This window comes from Leopardus geoffroyi, chromosome A1 (assembly GCF_018350155.1).
Source record: "Leopardus geoffroyi isolate Oge1 chromosome A1, O.geoffroyi_Oge1_pat1.0, whole genome shotgun sequence".
Lineage (NCBI taxonomy): Eukaryota > Metazoa > Chordata > Mammalia > Carnivora > Felidae > Leopardus > Leopardus geoffroyi.
In genome coordinates, this window is record NC_059326.1 from 228385507 (window position 1) to 228407538 (window position 22032).

General features: G+C 40.1%; 1 protein-coding gene across 1 annotated transcript in view; it reads left to right on the plus strand.

Moving 5' to 3' along the window:
• The window catches only part of DNAH5 (dynein axonemal heavy chain 5), a 286976-nt gene that overhangs the window by 165829 nt on the left and 99115 nt on the right, over nucleotides 1–22032 (plus strand). The window contains 8 exon segments of the mRNA XM_045441848.1: nucleotides 693–839; nucleotides 3261–3502; nucleotides 7273–7449; nucleotides 7858–8059; nucleotides 9628–9770; nucleotides 10487–10621; nucleotides 20293–20415; nucleotides 20593–20806. Of these exon segments, the coding sequence (XP_045297804.1) occupies nucleotides 693–839; nucleotides 3261–3502; nucleotides 7273–7449; nucleotides 7858–8059; nucleotides 9628–9770; nucleotides 10487–10621; nucleotides 20293–20415; nucleotides 20593–20806 (1383 nt within the window).

A 22032-nucleotide genomic window follows, 5' to 3' on the forward strand; every position in this document is an offset into this window, starting at 1 on the left:
TGCCTGTGTTTGTCAACCTTTCGCACAGTATGTAATGTTTCAGCATCGATTTTTATCAGTTTATACTTTAAACCTTATTCTTCACTTTTCTGCTTATTAACCACAGTCCCTTATGTACAGAATCTAGCTTATTTAGGAGTAGTTTTAGGGTGTGAAAGAGTCAAAGACCTTTTTTGAATTTGGCTGTAAAAGAAAAGTTCTTGATTCCTGAAACATTAGTTTTGCTTAGTTTTTTTTTTTTTTTTTTTTTTTTTTTCCAAACGAGTAAGAACACATCTCAGCAAATTGAAGTCGGGAATGCAGAGAATGCAGCATCTTCTGGGTGGTATTTCAGAGACCAGGCTTAATCCAATATATAATAAATCAAAAGATTTTTGAGCTGTGAAATTGGAAGAACTTCCAGATTACATTAATTCCTTCATCAATGCCAACATGGTATCCTTCCCCCACCCCCATTATGTTTCCTGCAGCTTGCTTTTACAGAAGAAGAAACAAAAGTATGTTAGTCCATAAGATGTAACGATGTTAATTACGATACCTTGGAATGCAGGAAGACATAATGTTTTCGTGTAATTTTGTATTTTTCCTATTTTGAACACCTGCTGACAGTACATTGCAATTAGTTACAGTGTTACCTAATGATGGCTTGCTCTACATCTGCGTTGTTTAAAATTTGGATTTACTTGGTACAGATTGTGGAAAACCACACCGGGAAATGAGGATGAATCCCAAAGCGATTACAGCCCCACAGATGTTTGGTCGACTTGATGTGGCCACAAATGATTGGACTGATGGGATATTTTCAACGCTTTGGAGGAAAACGTTGAGAGCTAAGAAAGGTAGAAAATGAAGTGTTATTTTCGACCTGTACTTCTAGATAAAATCTTAGGGTGCCTATTTAGAATTAGTAGAACAACTGTATTCTCCATACGAGGAGACCAGCAAGTCCTAAATCAGTATATTTGTCAATGTCGAAATACTGAAACTATTGATTAGTATATTTAAAATCCCCCTCTCCCACCTTTTTTTCTTTGTTGTTATTACAAAGGGAATGATTTTCCTTTTCAATAAATGTTTTTGTATCCCTGTGATATCTTAGAATAAAATAGAAAGAAAAAGCTGTTAAGGAAAATTGATAGTGTTGAATAAAGTGACTTTACCATAACCATTTCCCTGTATCTTTTAAAAATGTTATTTTTATTTAAGCATAGCCTATTTTTAGAATACTGATCCCCCTATAAAATCGCAGGGGGAAATGGGCTTCTTTGGGAAGAAAATTGCATATATCAAAAACAAAGTCTCTATTGAATTAACAAATATTGCTGTTTAGACGTACACTGATGTTTGGTTATCCTGTGAAGAAACTCGTTAAGGGCTAGTGGTTCACTCTGAATGCTCTCTTACTTTTGGAGTCTCTAAATTGAACCCAATGTTCCTGGGATACAGGCTTAGATGGAAGAGGTGATATCAACTCTCCTCTCCTCGTGTTTTCTCACTCTCGAGTAAGTGGGAGAAAGGCATAGTGAATGCACTTGCAGGGAGAAGGAAGGATGCAGGAGAAGGAAAAGACACTGGGGACATTTCTTCATGAGTCTTGTCTTTGGAACACTGTCTACTGAGAAATGTTTAAGGTGGTGCCACTCATTTAGGGAACGGAGCTCAGCAACCTAACATCAGTTGTCAAAAGAGACATGAACATGTATAATTTCTAAAGTGTGCTCAGATTAGACATTGTTGTTTTACTGGAAACAAATGAAAGTTTGTCTCCGTCTTGTTCCAGTAATCCTATGTAAACACATATGCAGTGCCCAGTGCTACCTCAAAGAATGGGAGCTCAAAGCAGTGGTTTTTTCCCCTCTTTAAAGAAGGCAACATACCTTTTCTAAGTGACTCGGGTGTTTAGATCATCATTTTACTTAAATTCAGTCGACTGAGCATAATTAAGATTTTTAAAAGCATTTTATTTGACACACAATATTTTACAGCTGTGGCACAGTAAATAAAGATTAGAGTTCCAAACTTGGTCATGGTGTCAATAGAGAAACTAGAGATTAAGAAATTAGGAGGAATTATTAAACCAGGTGCCAAAATTTGCGATGGCATTCCGTTGACCATTCTGCTGATGCTTGTCACTTTTTTTTTTTTTACTTCCAAATATCTCCTTAAGTTATTCCCATCAGTTTTGTCCCCCGTAGCCCCTCCAAGGGGCTCATGACCTCCAGTTTGTCAGATACAAATTGTCGGTTCTCAGGCTAGTCCAGTTTGCACAGAACCTGGCACAGTTGATCACTCCCCTTCTTGGACCTCTTCTGTCACTTGACATCAGGGAAACTTAACCTGCTTGCTGTCCTTCTACTTCTGCCTCCTGAGGGGTCTGTCAGAGGGAGGAGTCTGCAAAGGAGACTGTACCACAAGTCTGACCTTTGAAGTGACTCTGTGCTCAGACCTCCTGCCTCTGTCTACTTGTACTCCCTAGAAGAAACATACCCTGTCCATGGTTTTAAGTGCCATCTCTAAGCCAATGGCTTCTACATTCTAATCCTCAGCCCTGACCTCTCCCTTGAATCCCCAGCTCAACAACGTTGTGGGATGTGTGTGGGACATCTCAAATGTGACATGTACCAGCCAGAATCAGTTCCGTGGTTCTGCCTGTCCTTCTGATGGCACTCACATTCCCTTTTCTCTTCTCCAACTCTTGCTTTCTAGAACAGCCTCAATTTGTACTCACTTTGAGACCTTTGCACTTGGTATTCTTACTGCCTGGAAAATTCTGCCTCTAGATCCCTATATCACTTCATTCTCCTGAAATATTTTATTGATTACCTTATCAAAAGCAATGCCCCATCCTCTTTTCTTCCTGATTGTTCTTATCGTACATATTATTTGCTTATTGGTTTCATTATCATCTCTACCCCTTAGAATGTAAGCTCTGTGAAGACAGGACAGTGTCTTATTTTTACCGTAATGTCCCCAGACCCTAGAACAGTGCTGATACATAGAAGGTGCTCAATGAATATTTGTTCAATGAACAAATAACTTTTTTCCTTTGGTTATGTGCTTTAAACAATGGCTGTAGATAGAACTGGAAAAGTCCTATGTGACAAAATGAGATAATCATTTCTATCAAAGTTTTATTTAAATATTAATGAAAATTACATCAAATTATAGTACTTCTTCAAGTATACTAGTTACGTGTATATGTATATATGTGTGTGTGTATTCCCCCCCCCCCCCCCCCCGCCTTTCGTGGGCTATTCTAGGGGAGCATATCTGGATAGTTCTTGATGGTCCAGTAGATGCCATCTGGATTGAAAATCTGAATTCTGTTTTGGATGATAACAAAACTCTAACCCTTGCCAATGGTGATCGGATTCCCATGGCTCCAAACTGTAAGATCATTTTTGAACCTCATAACATTGACAACGCTTCACCTGCTACTGTCTCAAGAAATGGAATGGTTTTCATGAGTTCTTCTGTCCTCGATTGGAGTCCTATTCTTGAGGTATAGTGGAGTCTTCATTTTTTTAATTTAATTTAATTTAATTTAACTTAATTTAATTTAATTTTTTTTTCATGTCCAGCTTTTTTTTTTTTTCTTTTAATATAATTTATTGTCAAATTAGCTAGCATACAGTGTGTAAAGTGTGCTCTTGGTTTTTGGGGTAGATTCCCATGGTTCATTGCTTACATACAACACCCAGTGCTCATCCAACAAGTGCCCTCCTCAATGCCCATCACCCATTTTCCCCTCTCCCCCACCACTCCCCATCCACCCTCAGTTTGTTCTGTTTATTTCAGAGTGTCTTATGGTTTGCCTCCCTCCCTCTCTGTTTGTAACTATTTTTCTCCCCCATCTCTTCCCCCATGGTCTTCTGTTAACTTTCTCAAGATCCACATATGAGTGAAAACATATGGTATCTGTCTCTCTCCGACTGACTTATTTCACTTGGCTTCATACATTCTAGCTCCGTCTACGTTGTTATGAATGGTCAGGTTTCATTCTTTTTGACTGCCAGGTAGTACTCCATTGTATATATATATATATAAACCACATCTTCTTTATCCATTCATCAGTTGATGGACTTTTAGCCTCTTTCCATCACTTGGCTGTTGTTGAAAGTGCTGCCATAAACACTGGGGTGCACGTGCCCCTTTGAATCAGCATGGAGTCTTTCTTTCGTGGACCCAAAGAGGAAAATGGATCTTTTCGTGTTCTGGTACAGCGCATGCTGATTCTTCTGCAGACCTGTGGTGTGATTGCATTTCGTTGCTACTGTTTCTGGCAGATCTCGTATCCTTCGGGACATCGAAACCCTGATTGTCCCCTCCAGGTGCCCTCGGTGTTCTGATTGATTTCTTCTGGGCTCTTTGCATCTCCTTAGACCCGTGATGTCCACTGTGGGTTGTGGAGTAATCGCAAGGCCTAGCTGAATCAGTAATCCCGCCAAACTGTGAATAAGTGAGATTTCATTTTATCACTTTGGGAATTCGTGACATTTTTAAAAGGTACTCATGCCTGTAAAGTTTGGGAGTGCCCATCTTAGAAACATTAGCTTGAAGAAAACAATTTATTAAAATTGTCTATAAGGAATTTTGATGAGATTCAATAGCCATAATATTCGTTTTAAGTTTGTTCTTGGAAATAATATTTCAGACAATGTCTCTTCAATTCATGGAAAGCTGTATTATTTTCTTATCACCGGTACATTCTAGAGTGTATTGATTATAATTAGATTATAATTAAATGCCTTGTATACTTAGATATTTTACTAAATAAATACTATAATGTAGGGCAGAATGCTTATTAATTTTTTTAATGTTTATTTTTGAGAGAGAGAGAGAGAGAGGGAGAGAGAGACAAATAGAGTATGAGTGGGGGAGGGGCAGAGAGAGAAGCAGGCTTCAGGCTCTGAGCTGTCAGCACAGAGCCTGACGTGGGGCTTGAACTCATGAACTGTGAGACCATGACCTAAGCCAAAGTTGGACACTTAACTGACAGAGCCACCCAGGCGCCCTGGGCAGAATGTTTATTAGAGTAGCCACATGTGAAACCTCTTTTTGACATTGTTAGTTAAATTTATTATTTTATTTACCTAATTTTTTAGAAATGATTTTGATTGAAAACTTTTAAAATCATAATTTAAATGAAGTAGGTGTTTATTTTACATCATCATTAAATTTTTGTACTTGTCTTTCTGTATCAATATGCCTTAGCTTTTAATAATATCATCTCAGGATTTACAGAACTCTGGCTTGCACAAGGGTTTAGGTTTGGTGAAGTGTCAAGATGTGAAAAAGGGGGGGATTATATAGCAAAATGTTGCTTACGTATAATTGGATGTGTCACTAAACATGCTTCTAAAGATTCAGATTTCGCAATCAAATTATCCATCCATTAAAGAGAATACAGAGCAAGGGTTCTGAACCCTGGCTTTGCAAAAATAGTCATCAATGACAGTTCTTTAAAATACAGGTGACTGGGTCATACCCCAATCCTACCAGATTAGAATCTCTGGGGACAGAGGTCCAGGAGTTGGTTTTTGTTTTTGTTTTTTTTAATTTTATTTTTTTCAACGTTTATTTATTTTTGGGACAGAGAGAGACAGAGCATGAACCGGGGAGGGGCAGAGAGAGAGGGAGACACAGAATCGGAAACAGGCTCCAGGCTCTGAGCCATCAACCCAGAGCCTGACGCGGGGCTCGAACTCACAGACCGCAAGATCGTGACCTGGCTGAAGTCGGACGCTTAACCGACTGCGCCACCCAGGCGCCCCTTGTTTTTGTTTTTAAAAGCACTGCAGTAGCTTCAGATTTGGCAACCACAGATACGGCAGCAAGCTCCAAGCGAAAAAAAGTATTTGTGTGATTTTCCCCCAATACTTCGCATCCACGAAGGCTTTTAAAAAATACTTTTACACCACTAGCTAATGAATATTTAGACTTTGCTTTTTATGAAATAAGCTTCTATTATGTTCTATGTTGAGGCTGAATAAGGTCTTAATGCTGCACTTACCTAATTTTTTATAATGCTTTTCAATAATGCAGTTTCTTCTCACAAATGATTAGCAAGAAGCAAGACTCACAAAGAATCGGACTGAAAGTGTTTAGAGCAGGATCAGGCAGCTCTAGGGAGTTATTAGAGGCAGGCAGGTGGAGAAGTTTTGTTCATAGGACTCTGTCAGCTCCTGGGAGCCAAGCTGATTTCTTGGCCTTGTGTATGACCTTTCTGCTTCCATCAACTTGAAAGTGCTATGTTCTGTTTTTGTTGCTGTGGAACCCTGGTAAATTCATGAATTGATGAATAATTTGGAATCAACATTTTATTGCTTCTGTTCAGTGTCTAAGAATGAGCTGATCTCTTGAGGCCAAGGGAACTTGTCTCAGCTTCAGAGAATATTGTGTGTTACATGGTATTTTGTTAGGGATCACATGCACTTTTCTGCAGTGGGCTCTCCAAGTGACTCAAGTCTCCATTTTCCTGAGTATTCTTTGATATTTTTCCACACTGGTTATTAGTTACATCAGAAGAAATAAAAGGAAACAGCTAATTTGATGAATCTTTGTTTCCCACTTAAGAAAACGTAGGTATAGACTTGCTGTGTTCATCTTTTAGTCCTTTTTCTTTTCCTGAATTATTTCTCTTATGTATGCCTCCTCATTGTCTTCTAGTGTATTTTAATCAAGAGCTGAAGACTTTTTGTCCATCTTGGTTTCAAGACCTGAGCACATGTGTAGGGTGGTAACAGAACATGTGGGTTTGAATTCTGGACTTGGCTACCCACCGGCTGTGGGATCCTGGGCATATCACTTCAACTCTTTGGGCTTCAGTTTTCTTTCTTTCTTTCTTTCTTTTTTTAATATTTTTTAAATGTTTATTCATTTTTGAGAGACAGAGAGAGACAGAGCAGGAGTGGGGGAGGGGCAGAGAGAGAGGGAGACACAGAACCCGAAGCAGGCTCAACGCGGGGTTCGAACTCACGAGCTGTGAGATTGTGACCTGAGCCGAAGTTGGACGCTCAACTGACTGAGCCACCCAGAGGCCCCTGGACTTTGGTTTTCTCATCTGTAAGAGGAGGATAATAATAGCTCCTACCTCACAGCATTATTTTGAGCATTAAATGAGTTAACGCATGAAAGAATGTATCGCAAGGCCTGGCACATCCCATTAGATGTTATTGTAGTCCATTGATATTTAAAAAATTTTTGTCCCCAAACGGCCATTCTCTGGGCATGCTAATACATTTATTAGTGCATTAATATGTAAATTAACAGGGTTTCCTTAAGAAGCGCTCACCCCAAGAAGCTGAAATTCTTCGTCAGCTGTACATCAAGTCTTTTCCCGACCTGTATCGCTTCAGTATTCAGAACTTAGAACACAAGATGGAGATACCTGAGGCCTTTGTGATCATGCAGAGCATTGACATGCTTCAAGGGCTGATCCCTCCAAAGGTAAATTGCTCAACTTTCTAGAAATTTCTCTCTTATTAACTGAGCCATGTTGTGCAGAGAGTATAGTATTTGAAACTGACTCTCTTAGAGCTATGGATGGGGGAATGTTTCAACGTCCCCCTGAATCTTTTCTATTTTTCTCATTACTTTTCTCCCCAAGTGAGTCACGGGTTTGTAATTTAGTGGCAAGTTCACAGTCATCTAATAAACATCCAGATTTATTTTGGGCGCTGACTTGGTATTGAGATAAATTCTGTATGTTTCCGGTTTTACTCATCTTTTCCTTGTTCTTGTCTTGGGAAAAGGTATTGTTCCTTTGACATTTTTTATTATTTTTATTGAAACCTCAAAGCAAAATTTAGGCTTGAGAATTGAGTGACTAAAACAAAAAGTTTCTTCCGTGCCCAGGAGCAAGGTGCGGAGGTCACCCCAGAGCACCTGGGGAGACTGTATGTCTTCTCCCTCATGTGGAGCGTCGGGGCCGTGCTGGAATTGGAAGGCCGACGTCGGGTGGAGCACTGGCTGCGTTCTCAGGAAGCTCTGACCTTGGATTTGCCGCCTCTAGCGGGGACCGATGACACCATGTTTGACTATCATGTCTCGTCCAGTGGTGAGGACACTTGCTTCCGTTCCTACTTAACACATGGGAGCAGGTTTTTCCACTGGCTAATGTTTACATAGCTTTTGTTTTTCTAAATGGTAATTAAAACACACGCTGTGAAATTAAAAGGGAAATCTTTATGTGTGATGAAACCTGATTGTTTCTCTTTCAAAATTTTATTTCATTTGTGTCCCAGATGCATATCTTCCCCTTGTTAGGTATATTATTTACTAAACTTTTAATTAATTAAAAACAAATTAGAGGGGCTCCTGGGTGGCTCAGTCGGTTGAGCGTCTGACTTCGGCTCAGGTCATGATCTCGCAGTCTGTGAGTTCGAGCCCTGCGTTGGGCTCCCTGCTGACAGCTCAGAGCCTGCAGCCTATTTCGGATTCTGTGTCTCCCTCTCTCTGACCCTCCCCCATTCATGCTCTGTCTCTCTCTGTCTCAAAAATAAATGTTAAGAAAAAATTTAAAAAAAATTAGAAAAGAAAAATCTCCGAATCAGATCTATTTCAGTCATTTGTATAATATAATCAGAAATTTACATAAAGATTACAAAGTGTGAAGTATATTTTTACTAAATATGTGTTTATCTATGTCTATAGATCTATCCGGATATACCTTAAGTTTATTTATATGTGCATATATAAAGTACATCTATATAAAACATGTATATATATATATATATATATATATATATATATATATATACACAATATTTATGTATCTTTTATTTTTGGTTCTATAATTAAAGGAAGTACGTAATGAAAAGCTTATGAGATTAGATATTTTAAGTGGTTTTAGGTACATACTACTATCACTATATTCTTTTTTATTTTTTATTTTTATTTAAAAATTTTTTTAATGTTTATTTATTTTTGAGAGAGAGAAAGAGACTGAACGTGAGTGGGGGAGGGGCAGAGAGAGGGGAGACAGAATCTGAAGCGGGCTCCAGGCTCTGAGCTGTCAGCCCAGAGTCCAACGCGGGGCTCGAACTCACGGACTGTGAGATCAGGACCTGAGCCGAAGTCGGACGCTTAACCACCTGAGCCACCTAGGCATCCCAACTGTGTTCTTTTTGAAGGTTTATTTATTTTTGAGAGAGAGAATGAGAGTGAGCGTGGGAGGGACAGAGAGAGAGGAGAGAGCGAGAATCCCAGGCAGGCTCTGTGTTGTCAGCACCAAACCCCATGTAGGGCTCGAACCCATGAACTGTGAGATCATGACCTGAGCTGAAACCTAGAGTCTGACGCTTAACCGACTGAGCCACCCAGTCCCTTATCACTGTATTCTTAATTTTTATTCAGACATTATTGAAAACTGACATATTTAAAGAGAAAATTCCAAGACACTTCTTAATATTTCCTAATATTACCACTTTGGAATTGTTCCTTGGGAAATTCTGACTCGGCTAACACATACTTAAATACTACGTAGAGCTACCATTCTAATCCTCTTATTTTACGGGGAGATTTTGAAAGATGCTTTATGAGATGTCCAGGACATCTGCTCATGACAGTTAGGAATTAAATCATTAATAGGCGTATGAATATGTGAATGTTCTGTGTGCATCTCAGGTCAGTGGCTTCACTGGAACACGTGTACCAAGGAATATGTGTATCCACCTGACGTCACTCCAGAATACAGTTCCATCCTGGTACCAAATGTCGACAACGTGAGGACCGACTTCCTAATCAAAACCATCGCTAAACAGGGCAAGGTACGGCTCTTTAACTTAATTGTTAACAATAGCACATTTTCAAACGTCCCTCGAGAACACAAGGCATCTTGCATTTATCTTAGAATGCTTTTAGGTTGCTGTCTAGAGGAAATGAAAATATGACCCAAATGGATATACTACTTTTATTATTCTCCACTGACAGCCGTAGAGTTGCCTGGTTCCAATTCATGAGCAAGTAATTTGTTCTCACATGTTAGTTGAGAGACAGTGAATTTTGACTTGTTTGTCTAAAGAGACATTCTTCTCTTCTGATAATTGTGTTAGTTTGCCAGGGCTGCCCAAATAAATCACCACAGGCTGGGTGGCTTAAATGACAGACCTTTCTTTCCTCCTAGTTCTGGAGGCTTGGAGTCCAAGGTTAAGGTGCTGGCGGGTTTAGTTTCCCCGGGGGCCTCTCTCCTTGGCTCGCAGCTGGCTGCCTTCTCCGTGGTCTTTATCTGTGCTCATCCCTCCTGTTACCTGTGTATCCAGACTTCCTCCTCTTCTACAGAGGCTGGTTAGATTGAACTAGGGCCCACCTTAATGGCCTCATTTTAACCTCATCATCTCTTTAAAGGCCCTCTCTGCACATACAGTCACATTCTGAGGCCCTGGGTATTAGGGCTTCGACGTGCGAATTTGGAGAGGGGGAGCACGATGTAGTCCATAATCATTTTATTGCATTCCTTGGGTTTCTTTCTCAACTTCTCTTTTAGGCCGTGCTGTTAATTGGGGAGCAAGGAACAGCCAAAACAGTCATTATCAAAGGATTTATGTCAAAATACGATTCTGAAAGTCACATAACCAAGAGTCTGAATTTTTCTTCTGCAACCACCCCACTGATGTTTCAGGTACTGGCTCTTTGGTATTGCTCGTTGAGACCAAGTTTGTGATAAAGTTTGGAGGCTCCACTCTCTTCCCTGGGAAGCCTGTGCCCATTGACTTCATCTGCACTTTTTCCCAGCCGTGATAAGTCCCCTACATATGCCTTCCATTATCTGTATTATTTACCTGCAATAGAATCTCCCCCTAGTTGAGTTATACTGTATAATCTTAAATTGTGGAGAAATAAAAAGCTTATATAGGGTGTTAAATGCCTCCATACTGTTTAAAATATGTAAAGAAAGCCTGTGAACATGTAAAACCCAAAACTGAAAGGAATATCATTCATTCCTCCATCCAAACCTGCTTCCTCTCCCTAGTGTCTGCTCTTCTGTCGTTGTTACTATTATTCTAGCCTCTAGGCTAGATACACCGGTCGTCTTTGATGGGTCTCTCTTGAATCAAGGTCTGAAAATGTAGCTATGGAAATACTTTTCACATCTCCTTCTTTCTCTTCATTCTCCCTGCCCACCTCTCCATAATTCACATTCTCAGGGTCCACACCGGGGTATTAGTGTGGAAAGATCTCCGACTGGTGCAAGTCTAATTCTCTTCCAGTCTTGCTTTCATCCCTTGTCTGATCTCCAGTCCCGACATTGCTGATTTATTTTGTTGTATCCTTACTTAACATTACACCATGGCTCCCATTATCAATTGCAGGAATAAATCGTAGAGTTAGCACATTCAAGATTTTACCCTACTGTATTATTGAGGAGTAATAGAAAAAAAAATCTCTCAAATTTGCTTTGCTTCTGTGAACAACACTGCCAAGAATGACTGGGATCGCAGTGGTGGCCTGGTGGTTTTGCTCTGGTCCTAAGTTGTTTAAGACCCTGTGGAAACTGGGGAGAGAATCCTATGTCAACTCATGCTTGGGTTGTTTTCAAATCATCCCTCATATCTGTTAGAACATTAATACATAAATAAAAAGGATACATTTCATAACTCGAAGATGGAAGGGGAATTTTTAGGAGAATTCCAACCCGAAGAACTTTGGTCTTGATTAACTTTGTCGTGCTGTAGTTGTTGGAATTAAAATATCAAAGAGCAATGAAAATTGTTGACAGCCTGGCTACATCCTGACCTTTTATCCCTTCATGTAATTGGTGACTGGAGAGTGCCAATAAACTAAGACCATTGATTAAGTTTCTAAATAAGACTGTCAACTGTTTTCTGCTCCTGTTAGAGATGGAATTTCCAATACCTGCTAGCCCTCTGTCAGATGAATACCATTTACTGTGTCGTGATGGGAAGGAATGTCTGCGTGGAAGGTCAGCCTGAAACTGCATAGACTGAGCTGTGATATTTTTGTGTTTGGGGAATAGCACGTTAAATTACCGTAGGCTGGCAAGATGCTAATGTTATACATATTCCTTTGTTACTGACATTATGCACATTCCCTTGGTATTATCTCACATTTGAAGAACTTTTGTTAGTTTTGCTTTAGGAGAGCATCCCCTTAAAGGTTTTAATTATAACTTCTTTGCGGATGCAGGTTTTAAAACATTAAATGAAAGTGTGATTCTTTCCCCCTATTATGTTGGGTAATTATCAATTCACATTTCTTGAGACTGGAGTAAATCTTTAGGGCTGTAATGTAATTCTGACAGTAACTACCTGGAGTTACTGAGGCTTTACAGGCAAAGGGCTCAGTCCCCCCCCCCCCCCCCCAGACCTTCCCTCACTTCAGGTATCAGCCACCTGCCTCAGTTTCCAGGCCACCATCATTTCCGAAACCTGGCTCAAAGTTCAGCGGTTCCTATGACTCTCTCTCTGGAATTCACCAGAATGACTCTCAGAATTTAGGAAAGTGCTGTGCTAATGATTACAGTTTTATTATAAAAGATATGAATCAGGATCAGCCACAAGAAGAGATGCGTTGACGCGATGGTTGGGAGGGTCCCGGCCGAAACCTTCTTGTGTCCTCAGCATGTGTTGTCTTCCAGACACATCCAAGTGCATCCCCAACTGGCAAGCTCATCTGAACGACACTGTCCAGAGCTCTGTCGGGCTTCATGACGTAGGCGTGACTGATGGAATCATTGGCCCTGTGATTGAACTCAGTCTCCAAGCCCCCTCCCCTCCCAAAATAGCCACTGATGTCACGTGGTCCAAATCACCAACCCTCAAATCACACAGTTGGCCTTTCGGGCAAGAGTAGACTGAGGGGACCCACCATGAACAACAAATTCTTATTACTCGGGGAATTGCAGGTGTTTAAAGGCTCCCTCCTAAGAACCAGGGACAAAGGCTAGCCAAATCATTTAGTATGTAACAAGACCCTGTCACTGTATTTTTATTAGTAACTCTTGGTGTTATTTACTCCTTCAGAGTGATAAAGATCTGTAGGCTACGTGTCTTTAACATGAGACATTTATTAATTCCCTGGAAAAAAGGCATATGTTATCTAGAAAGCAGCCTGTTTGTTGATATCAAAATTCATAAACGATATAATAGATTTCTAGAAGTTGCACCACATTGGAATGTAATAATTAGGACAATAATAGGCAGGCTTTTAGAACACAAATATGTGTATTCTTTAGGGTCCCATTAGCTGATTCCCAGCTACGTTAGCCCAATTCCCTCCGACCCCGGTGTCAAGCTGTCATCGATAGTTCACTGTTTCTTTTCCTGCTCAGAAGCATCATAGGATCATTTAGTCTGCTCAGTGCCTGTTGACTGCTGAGTATCCAAGCTTTCTACTAAGCTAGACTCATTAATTTTAGAAAGTTTCAATTACCTAGCCTGCTATAATTAACTTTCTCACTGTAATTTTCCACCGTTCATGCTAAAGTGAGTTTTGAGGGAGATGAGCATCTTTCTCGGTATCTTCTGCTTACCTGGGTCCAAATGCAACTGAAATTGTAGACGAGAAAATAGATACTGTGCGTCCCTCCTGTGTTACCACGATAGCACACGGTCCAATCGAGGCCACACGTCTGTTGCCTGACAGGTTGTCTTCATTTATGGTTTCTTTTATTTTCCCCAAGGTGTCACATGCACAGCTTTTGTCAGTATTTGACTATATGTCCGTCTTCATCTAGAACAGTCTAGTTTACTTCCATTGGCTTGGCTTAATAAGTAATGGCATCCCTGTAACTATCAAAAGTGTGTAGTTTGGGCAAAAATTGTACGATGCTGTGATCTTTTTGGCGGAGGCAATTCAGTTAGTCTTTTAAGAGAGAGATCTCAATTTTTTCCCCAACAAATATTATTTTAAGTGTTTTCTTTCTGTTTTAGAGGTAATCTACACATATCTTTAAAAAGTTAAACAACACAGGAGGTTAAGAAGAAAGTTTCTTTAGAGAATTTCTGAAAAAGTTGATCTTTTCTAAAAATCATCTTAAAATGTTTTGAATATAATTGTCTTTTAAATAGTTGTATGGCACTAGGTTTTCTTTTTAAAAAATGAGACTCATAGAGCCTAGAAAGAAACTCCACATTTTTTTAAAAGACTCAGAACCACTTTTCCAAATGAAATCAGATGCAGAAGACTAAGCTATGAAACAGGTGACCATAGATTTGCTCTGGTGGAATTGGAGTTGGTCTCCTGAAACCCTTCCCGACTTCATCCTTGCTTCCTGCAGAGGCCCCTATGGTTGCAGAAAATCCTTCTGATTCTTCAGAGCCTAGTTTTAAGACGAGTTTCTGGAGTAGAATCATAAGAGATAATATGTGAAAGTATTTTTCCACGGTGAAGGTCTCTAAAAATGTCAGGTTTTACTGTTACTATGAATGTACTCAGTTCGAGGGCGACTGAGGTACTTGTCTGTGTTCACACAGTTAGCCGGTAGCAGAAACTGGTGAGGTCCCCATATGTTCTGTGCTTTTCCAGTTCACCCGTATGCCTCCTTCCAATTGGCTTTTCTTTATCCACATTAATATTCAAATGACTGATTTGTCACTTAGTGATCTTGTTTTATTTTTAGCTTCTACTTACATTGTTATTGTATTTTCACATTTTTTAAGATATTTTACTTTTCTTTATAATATGCTATTGAGCATTTTACACTTTACTAATGTAAGATTTTTCATTTGCTTTTGGTGATTTATAGTAAAAGGGGAAGATCTTATTCAAGCATTAGATGTCTTTAAACAATTTTTTTTAATGTTTATTTATTTTTGAGAGAGAGAGCACAAGCAGGGGAGAGGCAGAGAGAGAAGGGGACAAAGAATCTGAAGCAGGATCCAGGCTCTGAGCTATGAGCACGGAACCCAACATGGGACTCGAACTCACAAACTGTGAGATCATGACCTGAGCCGAAGTCAGATGCTTAACCAACTGAGCCACCCAGGTGCCCCTCAATAGATGTCTTAATAAGAACATAAGCTCTCCATTTTTATCTTTTAGCTAAACAGCAGATATGTAGGCCTAAAATTAAGCATATTTAAAATTTTTTTAATGTTTATTTATTTTTGAGAGAGAGAGAAAGAGAGAGACAGAGCATGAGTGGGGGAGGGGCAGAAAGAGAGAGGGAGACAGAGAATCTGAAGCAGACTCCAGGCTCTGAGATGTCAGCACAGAGCCCAACACAGGGCTTGAACTCACAAGCCGTGAGATCATGACTTGAGCTGAAGTCAGATGCTCAACCGACTGAGCCACTCAGGCGCCCCAAGCATATTTTATATTTCAATTCAATTGGATGTAATATATATGAAAATGACTTAAATGCTGATATATAGAGTTACCTGTAAGTGATAATAAAATATCTTTCATCTTTATAATGCATTAAGCTCACCCTGTACTTTGACATATATCATTTATGGATAATACTGTGTTGTGTATATACACACATACACATGTATCTGTAATTTAAATATCTTTATATACACTTCCACTTGTGACTATGCAGGTTATGCAGATTTGTGCTATGTCCTATTATAGAGACAATTGTGTGAATGGTAAACCCAAGAATTGGGCAGTGCACAACCTTCTCAACTGTACATTACCCTGCCAATATCTCTTCCAATGCAGTGTTCCACCCTCTATCTGGTTGGGGAAATAGACATGTATACAATCAAGTATAACTGATGTGATAAGTGCTACTTATGGTGTAATCTAAAAGTGTTGTGGAGACCAGAGGAGGAAGGAAGTAGTTTCTTCAGAAGATTACAGAAATCAATGTAATGAAAAAGCTGACTTTATTTAAGGAAATTCCATACTTATGTCATATTTATATTATATATTTTAGGAATTATAGAGGCTGAACTATTAAGAAATTAATTCAAAAAATTGAATTACCCCTGTTGTAGGGCTCCTAGCTTAGCAAGGACACGGGCAGCTTTCTTCACCTGCATTCCCACGTCTGTCTGGATTTCTAGCCTTCTGGTTTTTATTTCTTAAAATGCTGTTGTCGCAACTTGGGCTAGCCCTCGCATGCCATGAGTGAGATAGGCAGACAACAAGAACAGAATCTTTCTAAGATTCCATAGAGTGCTTAAGATGATATCATGCTCACTACCACCCTCTGATTTCAGAGTAAAGTTTTTGTTTGTTCTCAGACAACAGCATAAACTGCCCTTAGTCCAAGTTCTTGCTAGAGATCTCATTTTTTTTTTATATCAATAGCTGTGTTGAGAGAAGTGACATTTATGGAAGATCATTCATCTAAATCAATTTTTGACAAATTGTGTTTAGCTGATGCTAACGCTGAGAGATTTTTTGGCTCAGAAATGCCTACTCTAGGAGTACGTAAATAAGGACCCCTTAACGAACACTAGCCTGTGAGCTGAGCATCACTGTGTGGTATGTGTTTTATTGTTAACTGAATACGAATGAATTACGATGGTGAGGGCCCAGAACAAAGAGACTAAGGGGTCTTTAGAGGTGAGACTGGAGATGTACGTGGGAACATCATGGCAATCCTTGTAAATCACTCTTGGAGAACCGGTGGAGTATTTTACAGGGTGACACTGCCCCTTTAGAAGGCTCATGCTGTCTGCAGAGGGGAGGACAAGATGAAGAGATATGGGTGTTTTCAGAGAGAACTGGGAGATGAGGGCTGGACCAGGTAGCAAAAGTTAGAATGGAAGCATACCTGTTGTTGTCTAAGTAGGTGTTGTTAGAAGAGAGGGGTAGGGGCACCTGGGTGGCTTAGTCGGTTGGGCATCCGACTTTGGCCCAGGTCATGATCTCACGGTCCGTGAGTTTGAGCCCTGCCTCGGGCTCTGTGCTGACAGCTCAGAGCCTGGAGCCTGCTTTGGATTCTGTGGCTCCCTCTCTCTCTGCCCCTCCCCCACTCACTCTCTGTCTCTCTCTATCAAAAAATGAATAAACATTAAAAAAATTAAAAAAAAAAAAAGAAGAGAGGGGTAGAAGAGAGAGAAGAAAGTTACGGATGACTCCCAGGTTTCTTTTCCTCATTTATCTGTATATCAAATACTTACAAATAAGGACACTTTCTGGCCCCTGAGGTTGTAGTGATGAACAAGATAAACAAAATGTCTTTCCTCTTTACATTCCAGTGGGAGACACAGTACTCAGATAAACTAATATACCAATTTTTGTTAACTACACCAGGGTCCATCTCACCAAAACAGTGGTTGAAGTGGGAACCCAGGTGAAGGAAATCAGAGAGTGTGTGGGTGGCGAAACACAACAAAGATTATCTGTAGTTCTTTAGACTGATTTTTTGGGGGAGACAGACAATTCTGGATAAAATTGTAAATCACACAACATAGTATATATGACTTATTAAGAAGTTATCAGAACTGGCTGGAGGAGGCAGAATGGGGGCAGTTTAAGAGTTTGTGACATGAATCCCCCTGAGAAAGACAAATAACTGACCTTGGGAATATCATTGTTCAGGGAGGAGGAGATACATCAAATAGGAGTATGGAAATTAGAAGAGAGAGAATGTATTGATGTTGGATGGGGAAATGTTTGGACGGGACAGTCGGGTCATTGGTGTAGATCCCTGAAATGGGTGCCCAGCAGGGGGTGTAGACTTTGGGGTAAGAGGCATTTATGTTGGATATGTTGACTTTGTGATGCCAAGTATGGATCATCCAAGTGCGGAAGTCCAGCTGGAGATACTAGTCCACATATGTGGTTTTCCCAAACATTTCCAAATAGTTATGTGATGGAGTAGAACCTACAGTTCTTGTGCTTCCGAACTCTAGGAGGTCTCCTCAAACTCCAGATACATTAGGTAATGATTTAATGGGTAGCAGTTCTAAAAACAGAAAGGTCTCAACTCCAGGGTCAGAAGCTGCTTCATTTTACTCCCTGTTGTTTTTTGGTTTTTTTTTTTTGTCAGCTTAGCCTTTTTATGACATATATAGCTTACTAACGATTTCCTGTTATTTTGAAAAAAAAATAGGGTCACCGTGAAGGGGAAGAAAGTGCAGGTGTGGGACTATTACTCCATATCTCTTCACCTATCCCACCTGTGGCCTTTTACCTCTTAGATGGCACCCAAGACATAAAATCTTTTTTTTTTAATGTTTATTTTTTTTTATAAAAATTTTTTTTCAACGTTTTTATTTATTTTTGGGACAGAGAGAGACAGAGCATGAACGGGGGAGGGGCAGAGAGAGAGGGAGACACAGAATCGGAAACAGGCTCCAGGCTCTGAGCCATCAGCCCAGAGCCCGACGCGGGGCTCGAACTCACGGACCGCGAGATCGTGACCTGGCTGAAGTTGGACGCTTAACCGACTGCGCCACCCAGGCGCCCCTTTAATGTTTATTTTTGAGAGAGAGAGAAAGAGAGAGAGAGCGAACGAGCTTGAGTGGGGGAGGGGCAGAGAGAGAGGGAGACACAGAATCTGAAGCAGGCTCCTGGCTCCGAGCTGTCAGCACAGAGCCCGATGTGGGGCTCAAACTCACAAACCGCGAGATCATGACCTGAGTCCTACACTTAACTGAGAGCCACTCAGGCGCCCCAAGACATAAAATCTTCATGTGTTTATGAGGTCTCATTAATAGACAAGGGAATATCTGGAAGGCTCTAGCTTGCCATAGGAAGGTGTCAGGAGATTATGAATCGCCTTACACATTTAAATTCATTGAAAAGCAGAGCTAAATTTAGCCAGTTCATTACTTTAAACAGCTTGCTTTTATTTCGGGGAAATAGGAAATTCTTTTTGCCATTGTACTGTTGTCGTGAGAGATTTACTTTGTAATTGAATGAGTTGTGATATATTTATATATCTTTATATTTGGAAATGGCGAAAAAATGTCGTATCTCTTGCCCTTATTCATTAAAATGGTGATGGGAAATTATAATTTGAAATGACCAAACTGCAAAGATTTCCGAGGACAAATATATGACTTTTTGCTTCTATGTTGGCCTTATTTTGTGGTTGTGTCTTCGATTATTGAAGTCATTTTTGACTAGTTTGCTCTTCATCATGAAATAAGTAAGCTTTTTTGGATAGGAGGAGGATGCATTTTAGGTCAATGTATCTCCACTTTCTCCTACATTTATACACTGTCTTTTTTAAATGTTTATTCATTTATTTTGAGAGAGAGAAAGAGAGTGAGAGAGCATGCACACCATCTGGGGTGGGGCAGAGAGAGAGGGAGAGAGAGTTCCAAGCAGGCTCCACACTGTCAGCCCAGAGCCCATCGCAGGGCTTGATCTCACGAGCCAGGAGATCGTGACCTGAGCTGAAATCAAGAGTCAGATGCTTAACCGACTGAGCCACCCGGGTGCCCCTACATTATCTTTAACACAACTTAAAATCTTGGATCAGTAAATTGCTACAGTGGTAGGTATGGAACGAGGTCTTTAAGACTGAGCTTCTAGAGCATGAGGACCATGAAGCCTTTTCCGTTTTATTTGTGTGCTAGCTCTGGTTACTCAGGGCATACATTTTGAATGACTGGTTGATTTCCAAACCACACGGTACTACCCTTGAAATGATCGATAGTCTGGGTCCCTCCCCAGGTTTCCCTTACTTCTCCCAATACTCCTTTTTTCATATTGCTAGGAAAAGTGTGGTTTTTAAAATTTTTTTGTTTTTGTTTGTTTGTTTGTTTGTTTTTTAAATAGAGCCCAGTATAGTTAGTCTTCTTTACCACCTAAACTCAGAATGGAGAAATGAGAGAGACCCAGCGGGGCGTGGTTTGCTATTTTGTATCAGGGGGTGAGAGGTGATTCACTGTACTTACAGCTGTCCCAAAGCGTTGGATCTGGATTGTGTCCACTACAGAAGCCCGTGGGTGGCCTTCTCAATGGAGACAGAGCAGTCTTCACGTTGGGACGGGCTGTGTGGCTCAGAGCACCGACCTAGCAAGCTTCTTGGACGGTTGCCATGTTTAATTTTGTCCCTGATTTACAGGGAAACTTTTAGAAGGGCTAAATTCTTCGAATAATGGGGCTGGGGAATGCAGTGTCATCCGTATAAGAACAACGAGACAAAATCTTTAGGAATAGACTAAGGAGTCTCATCCCACTCAAAATTTACAGTAATTAGAACTTCACGTACTCCAAAATTAAAGCAGATTTTCGAAGGTGAACATTATGCAAGACACTTTAGGCACTTCATGCCCTGGTTTCCAGAATTAAGGAGAGTTTTGAGGGGTGTTTGTGAGTAATTCCTGTCAATTCAAATGTTCCTAGATTTTAAAAATCATTCACCGTGTCTTAGGGTATATTTTCACAAATCTTTCTGTTGGCTTTCTTGTTTTGCAGAGGACAATAGAGAGCTATGTGGATAAACGCATGGGTACAACGTATGGCCCTCCTGCGGGAAAGAAGATGACTGTTTTTATTGATGATGTGAATATGCCAGTAATCAATGAGTGGGGCGATCAGGTATATTGATTCCATTGCACACTTTATGTCAACTCGACATTGATGAGTAAATATTTTTCTACTTTTTCAATATGCTGTTACTGAATTCCAAGAAATTCCATTATTTGGCAACATCAAGGCATTAGCTTCTGGGATGTGAAGGAGTGACCTTTAAGTTCTGAACGTTGTCTTTCTTAGGTTACTAATGAGATAGTACGACAGCTGATGGAACAGAATGGGTTTTATAACCTGGAGAAGCCTGGGGAGTTCACCAGCATTGTGGACATCCAATTTTTGGCAGCCATGATCCATCCTGGGGGTGGACGCAATGATATTCCCCAAAGACTCAAAAGACAGTTCTCTATATTCAACTGCACGTTGCCTTCTGATGCTTCCATGGACAAGATCTTTGGTAAAATGGTGTCAGTGGGGCATGGGGAGGGAGTAATACCTACTTGCATTCCAATGAGAAGGTATCTACCCAGAGGTCAACACAGAAGGGGCATTGGGTGGCTCTTCAGTCCTTTTTACCATGTACTCTCAAGTAGTGTTTATATCAGGATTTTGTTTATATAAGGAATTTTTATATATATGTAGTGAATTGGGTGCCTAGGTAGATCCTTTCTACCTTTGTTTTTCTTTTTTTTTTTTTTTTAATTTTTTTTTTCAACTTTTATTTATTTTTTTGGGACAGAGAGAGACAGAGCATGAACGGGGGAGGGGCAGAGAGAGAGGGAGACACAGAATCGGAAACAGGCTCCAGGCTCTGAGCCATCAGCCCAGAGCCTGACGCGGGGCTCGAACTCACGGACCGCGAGATCGTGACCTGGCTGAAGTCGGACGCTTAACCGACTGCGCCACCCAGGCGCCCCCCTTTGTTTTTCTTAAAGTGACTGTTGCCAGCTTCTTAACCAAGGAGGCTAAACATTAAATGAACGTGAAGATGATGAGATTGTTTCCTCATGGATATACCTATTTTAGGTCCGATTGATAGACTATCATGGCAAAAGTTTATGTGGCTGAGACTTTAACCAAGCCACATAATGATTTTGGCCAAAGCAATAATTTTGCCCATAGCAGAGATTAGCCAGAGTCTGATCATCAGAGTAATTTACAGGATTGTAATAAGTTACTGATTGATTAAATATGTAGTATTTCAGAAATAATATCTAGCCCAGGAGATAAACACTATATATCTACATAGATAAACACTATATATCTACATATCTATATCTATATCGGCACTAGCCCAGGAGATAACTATGATTGTCAAACTGAATAATGAAAAGAGTTTATAGTTGATTTTGTAGTTTCTCTTTGCAGAAAAAGAGTGTAAAGTTATGTACGCATTGTGTTAGGTGTTAACTTAACATTTCTGAAACTACTACTGAGAGAAAATGCATTAGGATACCCTAATTAATTCCTGGCAGACTAGAATGTCATCTCAGCATCCTGGACTAGTGGGGTTTGGCCATATCTGCCTTCAATCATGATAGTGGGCAAAAGTTTGGAAACCAAGTGATATGTGAATTGTCTAAACCTGGGAAAATTACAATGGACCAGAAAAAAAAAAAAAGACTCTAATCAATTTTAATTATTCTTTTTTTGCCTAGAAAGTTTTACTCACAAAGTAAATTA